We start from the raw sequence: 8,992 nt of genomic DNA, 5'->3' as shown, positions 1-8,992 counted from the left end.
TAACATCTAAACAGAACAGCAAGCATGCTATAACATTTTGTCACCCAACACTATATTCACACAAACTATGCATTTTTACAGATGATGAAAGTTACTATGTAGTTATGGACCATTGTGAGGGCAGAAATCTTGCACAGAAGATCAAAGAGAAGAAGCCATTTTCAGAAGAACAGGTTTCTGATCGAATAACATATTGGTCGCATTCCAGACTGACTACATTGCAGATGTTGCATTTCATCAACCAATGGTTGCATGCCAAGTCATCGACTCTGCAGTCAGGCATCAGATTGCTATATCAAATCTTAGCTGATATGTTCACCTATCAATGCGTTGTGAGATCTGTCAGGCTTCTGCAATGTAGTCAGCCTGGAACGCAGCCATTTCTATTTATGACACTACATCAAAACTTGTTTGTTTCAGGCTAAACATAAATTATGGACTGTATTTCTTCCCAGATCATGGACTGGTTTGTCAAGATCTGCATGGCCCTGAAGCATGTCCATGGCTTGGGCCTTCTTCACAGAGACCTGAGACCACAGGTACAGACTGGTCTGCTAGATGGTTCTCAACCCTCTCCTCAGGGACCCCCAGTTGTTCAATGTTTTTGATCTACTCCAAAGATAGCAAGCCTAAATGATTTAGTGAACAAATCATCAAGCTGTTGATTAGATGAATCAAGTGTGCTAGTTCAGGGTTACAACAAAATTGAAAATGACTCTCCGAGGAGAGGTTTGAGAAGCACTACTGAACATACAGTATTTGTAGCTTAAAAGCGCCAAATTGGTAATGATTGCAAAGAGACAATGTCTTTCAAGCAGTAACACATTTTTTTTTTATTAAAGAGATTCTCCAGTACTTTTGTACATGTTTTAGCCAGTAGTTTTGAAAGTAGCGCTAAGGAGCCAATAGTTGTCCCCCAAAAATGTGTAATATGTCACAGTGCCTATACAATTCTATAACCTCTTCAATTTCTTCACATTTTATTATGTTACAAAGTGGGATTAAAATTGATTTCATTTTACATTGTCAACTATCTACACAAAATATTCGGTAAAGTGGAAGATTTGTTTATATATATTTTTTAAAGATCAATGAAAAATAAAACACTAAAATACCAGGATAAGATAAGTATTCACCCCCCTGGGTAAATTCATGTTAGAAACACCTCTGGCAGCGATTACAGCTGTGACTCTTCTTGGTTTAGTCTGATAAGAGCTTTGCACACCTGTATTGTGCAATATTTGCCCATTATTATTTTCCTAAATTCTTTAAGCTCTGTCAAGGTGTTGGGTCATGGCTTGACTGCAATTGTCAAGTCTTGCCATAGGTTTTCAAGCAGATTCAAGTCAAAACTGTAACTTCACCACTCAGGAACATTCACTGTGTTATTGCTAAGCAACTCCAGTGAAGATTTGGCTTTGTGTTGTAGGTTATTGTCCTGCTGAAAGTTAAATTCCTATCCCAGTGTCTGGTGTAAAGCAGACTGAAGCAGGTTTTCCTCTAGGATTTTGCCTGTGCTTAGCTCAATCCTGAAAAACTCCCCAGTCTTTGCCGATGTCAAGCTTACCAATACCATGATGCAGCCACCACCATGCTTGAAAACAAGGAGACAGTCACTCAATGCTGTATTGGATTTGCGCAAAACATAAGGCTTTTAATTTAGGCCCAAAAATATATTCCTTATCTTTTTTTATTTGTATTATTACTTTAGTGCCTTGTTGAATACATATGCATGTTTTGGAAGATTTTTATTCTGTATATTTGTATTCTTCTTTTCACTCTGTTATTTAGGTCAACATTGTGAAGTCACTACAATGTTGTTGATCCTTCCTCAATTTTCTCCAATTATAGCTATTGAACTCTGTAGCTGTTGTAAAATGACCAGTGGCCTCAGGGTGACATCCAGTTTCCTTTCTGTCGTGCAGCTCAGTTCAGAAGGATGACTGTATCTTTAATGTGTCTGGGTGGTTTAATACATTATCCACAGCTGAGAGATATAAGGAAGATCAGGGAACAATTGATGTTGCATGTATTCAACCCCTTTATTTAGGCACAGTAACATCTCCATATACACTGAGTGCACAATGTTTAGAATACTCAGTGTATTTTCATGGGAATTCTACACAGGGACACTCAAAGTCAATATTAAATGCAGCATACTTTATTGTCAATGCACTGGAGAGTTTCCAACCAACTTAATGCATATGTCAATCAGGAGCATCACCAGGGAAGTCCCATTAGTTCTCCTATATATATATATTTACATTTTAGCAGATGCTCTTATCCAGAGCAACTTACAGTTAGTGAGTGCATACATTTTTTTTCATACTAGCCCCCCGTGGGAATCGAACCCACAACCCTGGCATTGCAAACGCCATGCTCTACCAACTGAGCTACACAGGACTATATACTGCAGAGAAGTCCTATTTTCAGGATTTAGCTTATTCATCATTCATAATTAATTTATCATTAACGTTTGCTTCGTTCATGTGACTGACCAATACTGGGTCATGCATGTGACAGACCAGTACCTCATGAGGCTTCTTCTCTAAGCTGAGACCTTGAAACAGAGATATCTTTCATAATCAAAATAAGGGTCTGGGCGTACTACGAAATTGCAGATACTGATAGTGAGGATTTGTTCAATCAGTCACTTGCATGAAAACAGAAATTGGTTATTAGAAAAGCACATCACAGTATACTTCCATTTTCTTTTTTTTACTGGTACCGGGGACCTTCAGACCATTCTTTTCAGGCTTGTGGGTGTCCTACATAAAAATTAAATGACATGTAAGTGTTCGTGAGAGACTCACCTTTCCATATTAGTGTGTAGCCCAAACTGTTTGGATGCTACAGATAGAAGTTGGCAGAAGAGCCTGTACCGACTTCATAAGTGTCCAGTGAAGCTTGTGTGGTTTCTTTCAACATTGTGTTCGTGATCATCTTTCCACAGAGGGGTCATTAAAGTTTTTTAGGCCAAACTGTTCTGATTCTGTAGACGTTTTCGTGAAAAGTCCGATTTTCAGGATGTCTCATGGTCAGACAAAAACCACTCTGCCATATCGGCGGATGCAGTGGATTGAGAAGCAGCCTATGAAAAAAACGGATATCTCTAGTATAATTCTTAAGAGTCAAGCCGTTGGCTAGGGTGCGTGGTACTAAGCTGAGACATGGAATTGTTCTAATTGTTTTAAGATGATCATACCAAGGATCATTTAGCTATTATATTATATATAGAAGATTTAAGAAAGCGTATGATATCTGTATACACAATATAGTTTATTAGTTTGTACCCCAAATGGTTCGGATGCTACAAACAGAAGTTGGCACATCAACGGTACCGAATTCAGTTCCTTGGGGCTAAATATGTATTTCTTTTTTTTCTTCTTTTTTTTGTAGCTGCCACGCCTCCCAGGGGTCAAATTTGTGGTGGCACCATATCTATATCTTTCAACATTTCAGATTAGCCGCCCACGCACCACTAGTTTACAAAAAAAAAAAATGCTTTTCATTCTTCCATATTAATACAGAAATAATGGTACATCATATTTTGTTGTCGGTAACTAGTTGCTTGCCAACGTCCTAATATTTCAGAACGATCATAAAAAGGGTTTCCAAATTATGACTTGTTGGCGTTTTTAGAGTAATTTTGTACATAGTCATTATCTCTTTAAAAAGACAAAGGTTAATGAAAGTTATCCAGAATATAGCCTTTATGTGGGACAATTAACTGTACAGTCCATTCGGAAAGTATTCAGACCCCTTGACTTCTTCCACATTTTGTACGTTACAGCCTTATTCTAAAATTGATTAAATAAAAACAAATCCTAATCAATCTACACACAATACCCCATAATGACAAATTGAAAACAGGTATTTAGTATTTTTTGCAAATACATTAAAAATAAACAACATAAATACCTTATTTACATAAGTGTTCAGACCGTTTGCTATGAGACTCGAAATTGAGCTCAGGTGCATCCTGTTTCCATTGATCATCCTTGAGATATTTCTACAACTTGATTGGAGTTCACCTGTGGTAAATTTAAATCGATTGGACATGATTTGGAAAGACACACACCTGTCTACATAAGGTCCCACAGCTGACAATGCATGTTTGCTATGATGAGTTTCTCGGGTATCAAATAATCAAGGATGCAAGGGTATACTTAGACACTTTGTAGAAAGTTAATGCAAATGTTTAATGATCGGTACCGGGTCCGTTACAACAAAGGACAGAGCTTTGCTTCTTGGTATCACGAACTGATTTGAACCAAGAGTTACTCTCCCTTATATACAATCTGTTACCAGTTTCTTCAAGCACCTCTGGTAACCCTCAGTGGTCACTCCCTTCTTTGATGTTTATTACCCTTTACCCCAAGTCAGTATATCCTGTCCATCAATGATTCTAAGATCAACCTCAGTAATCTCCTTTGACATAAGGAATGCAGACTCTGTGGCACCAAGTCACTTATATACTAACTCTCCCCTGGTCACACAACACTATTAAATGACATCATTACAATGTCAGAGGAAAAATCAAGCCATGATATCGAAATAATTGTCTGTAGAGCATTGAGACAGGATTGTGTTGAGGCACAGATCTGGGGAAGAGCCCCATAAAATGTCTGCGGCATTGAAGGTCCCCAAGAACACAGTGGCCTCCATCCTTCTTAAATGGAAGAAGTTTGGAACCACCAAGACTCTTCCTAGAGCTGGCCACCCGGCCAAACTGAGCAATTGGGGGAGAAGGGCCTTGGTCCGGGAGGAGACCAAGAACCTGATGGTCACTCTGACAGAGCTCCAGAGTTCCTCTGTGGAGATGGGATAACCTTCCAAGCCTTTATGTTAGTGGCCAGAAGGAAGCCACTCCTCAGTAAAAGACACATGGCAGCCTGTTTGGAGTTTGCCAAAAGGCACCTAAAGGACTCTCAGACGATGAGAAACAAGATTCTCTGGTCTGATGAAACCAAGATTGAACTCTTTGGCGAGAAAGTTAAGCATCACGTCTGGAGAAAACCAGGCACAATCCCTACGGTGAAGCATAGTGGTGGCTGCATCATGCTGTGGGGATGTTTTTCAGTGGCAGGGACTGGAAAACTACAAGCATTTTGCTACACCCTCAAAAACATCTGCTAAACACATCTCTCATCTCTAGTCAGGATTGAGGGAAAGATGACCGGAACAAAGTACAGAGAGATCCTTGATGAAAACCTGCTCCAGAGTGCTCAGGACCTCAGACTGGGGCTAAGGTTCACCTTCCAACAGGACAATGACCCTAAGCCTCTGAATGTCCTTGAGTTGCCCAGCCAGAGCCCGGACTTGAACCTGATCGAACATCTCTGGAGAGACCTGAAAATAGCTGTGCAGCGATGCTCCCCATCCAACCTGACAGAGCTTGAGAGAATCTGCAGAGAAGAATGCAAGAAACTCCCCAAATATTTACATTTACATTTTAGTCATTTAGCAGACGCTCTTATCCAGAGCGACTTACAGTTAGTGAGTGCATACATATTTTTTTTTATTTTTCATACCCCCCGTGGGAATCGAACCCACAACCCTGGCATTGCAAACGCCACGCTCTACCAACTGAGCTACGTCCCCGCCGGCCATTCCCTCCCCTACCCTGGACGACGCTGGGCCAATTGTACGCCGCCCCATGGGTCTCCCGGTCGCGGCCGGCTACGACAGAGCCTGGAAATACTGGTCTGCCAAGCTTGTAGTGTCATTCCCAAGGATGACACTACTTTTTTCTAAATGTGAAAGAAATTCTAAAAACCTGTTTTTGCTTTGTCATTATGGTGTATTGTGTGTAGATTGAAAACGATTTAATCGATATTAGAATAAGGCTGTAACGTAACAGAATGTAGAAAAAGTCAAGGGGTCTGAATACTTTCCAAATGCACTGTATATGTTATTTGATGAGAAGTAAAATGTTAATTAGATGTTTTGTTTTCACTCAACTAAATATATATATTTTTTTCTACACTAGAATATATTCCTTACAGAATTTGGGACACTTTGTTTGGGAGATTTCGGAAGAGTCAATGAAAAGTATGGTACTTTTTTATTTATAATTATAAACTGGTGAAAATGAATTTGAATACATAAAGGTGTTACATCCTGTTTCATGATTGTCTGCTAATGGGTTTCTCTCCTACCAGTGCTTCCCAATCTGGATCTTCAGACGATGGAATGGTGGGTTATTTAGGCCCAGAGATTCTGACTGGTAAAGTTTATGACACCAAAAGGTAAATTCTAAATAAAAACAAACACAAATATATGAAAGGGGATCTGTAACCCTGTGATGTCATATGTTTGGCCGAAGCAAAGATAATATTTCTATAATAGACATTTGCCTCCAATGTGAAATCACCATGGATAATGAAATATCAATGCATTTCCCTCCTTTGCAGTGATATTTGGTCCTTGGGATGTGTGCTATATGAGTTGTGTATGCTTCGGTGTGCAGTAAGTAATGCCTCCATCTCCTTATTTGCCTCTTGCTAATGTAACATGCAGTGTGATAGTAACAGCTCTTTCTTCACAGTTCGCTGCAGCAAGCACAATCAAGCTCATCCCCAAAATACTGGGAGGTCCTTATCCATCTCTCCCAGAGAGTTTCTCACCTGAGCTCCATGAACTACTGTGTGACGTCTTTCAACAAGACCCAACCAGCAGACCTTCAGCTGGTGAAATCCTATCAAAACCCTTCATTATCAGTTTCCTCACAAAAAGGTTTGCAATACAAGATGATATGATAAAATCGTACCATTTGTTTGTTTGTTCATTAATTAATTCATCTATCCATGAATTCCTTCCTTCCTTCCTTCCTTGAGTCAAATGATCTGTTTGTCTGTCCACCCATTCATCCATCTATCTAAATACATTTTCTTACAGAATGAAAAAACTGTGGAGGAGCTCCAGACAAACTTGGACAATCTGAGAATGCTGGCAGACAGCTTGGAGCGTGTGCACCATGGCGCCACCATAGGCAGTTTGACAGGAGGTGTTATTGGGGCAGCTGGAGGAATCACTTCTATAGTAGGCCTCATCCTGGCTCCCTTCACTCTGGGCGCATCCCTGATCGTCACAGGGGTGGGTGTTGGGGTGGCTGTCGCTGGTGGAGCCACAGCCGGAGTATCCAACATCACCAACATGGTCAATCAGTCTACCGACCGCAAAGCCATCAAGAGCATCATCAAGGAGTTCCAGGAGAAGATGAACTCTGTGGTGACATCTCTACAAAACATTGCTGAGGGTATCGAGACACAGAGGATGAGTGGCTCCTTTACCACAGAAATAGGTAGTTTAAATGCAGAGAAGCTAGTAAATGCTGGGGCGAGGGTTGGGAGGGGCCTAGGGAGCATCCCAGAGCTCGTCCGATTGTTCCAAGTGGCCAACATTGGCAAGGTAGCAGCCCAAACTGCAAGGGCAGTGCGTGTGGCAGAGATGGCGACAGGAATATTCTCTGCTTTCTTTGTAGCAGTTGATATCTTCTTCATCGCCATGGATGCCAAAGAGATCCACAACATCCAACAGGCAAAGGCTGAGAAACAGTCTAGTGATAGCAGTAAGTTAGAAGTGATGGACACATACTCCACGACTGAGCTGAACCCTGGATGTGTGGAACCAAAGGCTGAGGTCAAGTCAGAGACAATGAAGTTCGTCCAGACAATCAGACAGACAGCTGATCAGTTACAGGAGAGCCTAGACGAACTGAGTGACGTCCTGTCATTCATTCCTAAGATAGAGGACTGATACTTAGTCAAGTGAAACTATACACAGTTGTAGTGATTGTAAAAGATGCAGAAACAAGAAATAGAGCAGATTAAATCATTCATTGATACATAACTTCTCTGTAAAACACAGGGATGGGCGATGTGACTTTGACAGCCAGATAGGCCTTTAGGTTTAAGGCGTGAGCAAATTCCCTTTTCTGTTCTTCAATCCTTGCACAAATCAGCTATGATAAGTAGATTGTAGAGACATAAGTATACAGTATATCTCAGCTGTAGTACTGAAGTGCTTTCCTTTCCGGTTATTACAGTTGACCTGTTTGATCTGTATATTATTTTCTTACATCAAATTATATCAGTTGTATTACACAACTACAAAATGGTCAGTTGTTTCAAACTTATAATAGCCTACATGAAGTGGTGATGGTGACTGTATAGAAGTGTAATTGTTGCAATACATATTTTGAAGAAAAAAAATGACATTATTCTGGGAAAACAACGTTTATACAATATAATCCTAATCTATAAATGTCTGCTTACAACCATAATAAAATATTTTTTAACTCAATATACGTTTTGTCTTATTGAAAATATTAAACAGATCATATAGAAAAAGATAACTTAACATAGCAACTTGACAATCATATTTTTTGTCCCACTTCTGCTGTGTCCATGATTGATAAATGAATAACTAATTAAATAGTATAACAATGAATCAGCTAAACAGAAAATAAACAGTTCAAAATATGACCTTGGAAATTCAATTCAACATCACCTAAAAATACTTATAATATGTTTGAAAACAATGTCAAATGGATGTAAATATAAACTAATTATATACAGTGAGCTCCAAAAGTATTGGGAAAGGGCAACATTCTTTGTTGTTTTGGCTCTGTACTCCAGCCCTTTGGACTATAAATGATACAAGTGCAGACTGACAGCTTTCATTTCAGGGCATTTTCATCCATATTGGGTGAAACATTTCAAAATTATAGCACTTTGTATACATAGTCCCCCCATTTCACATATACAGTACACAGTATGTACTACTAACATTAACAGATTATATTTCTAGCATTAACTTTTCTCAGCATGGCCCCCATTTGTCCCTGTCTTACTGTCGCGAATGGCATGTTAATGACAGATCGGTATCTTAACCCCACAATCAACCGGATACCTGAAATAAACAATTTTGGGCAACTCTAAGTCAATTACGGGCACGGTTGACCACCCCCCTCCCTCCCGGCCTCATT

At 39.8% G+C, this 8,992-nt stretch overlaps 1 protein-coding gene across 1 annotated transcript; it reads left to right on the top strand.

The window, feature by feature from the left end:
* The first annotated feature begins 121 nt into the window (after positions 1–121).
* LOC121554511 (probable serine/threonine-protein kinase PknB) lies at positions 122–8,276 on the top strand. Its single transcript, XM_045211788.1, has 7 exons — positions 122–173; positions 456–539; positions 5,993–6,054; positions 6,165–6,251; positions 6,417–6,471; positions 6,551–6,738; positions 6,840–8,276. Exons 2-7 carry the CDS (start codon positions 459–461, stop codon positions 7,759–7,761), a joined length of 1,395 nt encoding a protein of 464 aa, XP_045067723.1. The 5' UTR covers positions 122–173; positions 456–458; the 3' UTR covers positions 7,762–8,276.
* The last annotated feature ends 716 nt before the right edge of the window (positions 8,277–8,992 follow it).

Source organism: Coregonus clupeaformis, chromosome 39 (assembly GCF_020615455.1).
Source record: "Coregonus clupeaformis isolate EN_2021a chromosome 39, ASM2061545v1, whole genome shotgun sequence".
NCBI classification, from domain to species: Eukaryota; Metazoa; Chordata; class Actinopteri; order Salmoniformes; family Salmonidae; genus Coregonus; species Coregonus clupeaformis.
The sequence above is the reverse complement of the archived record's forward strand: the minus strand, read 5'-3'. Positions and strand labels throughout refer to the sequence as shown.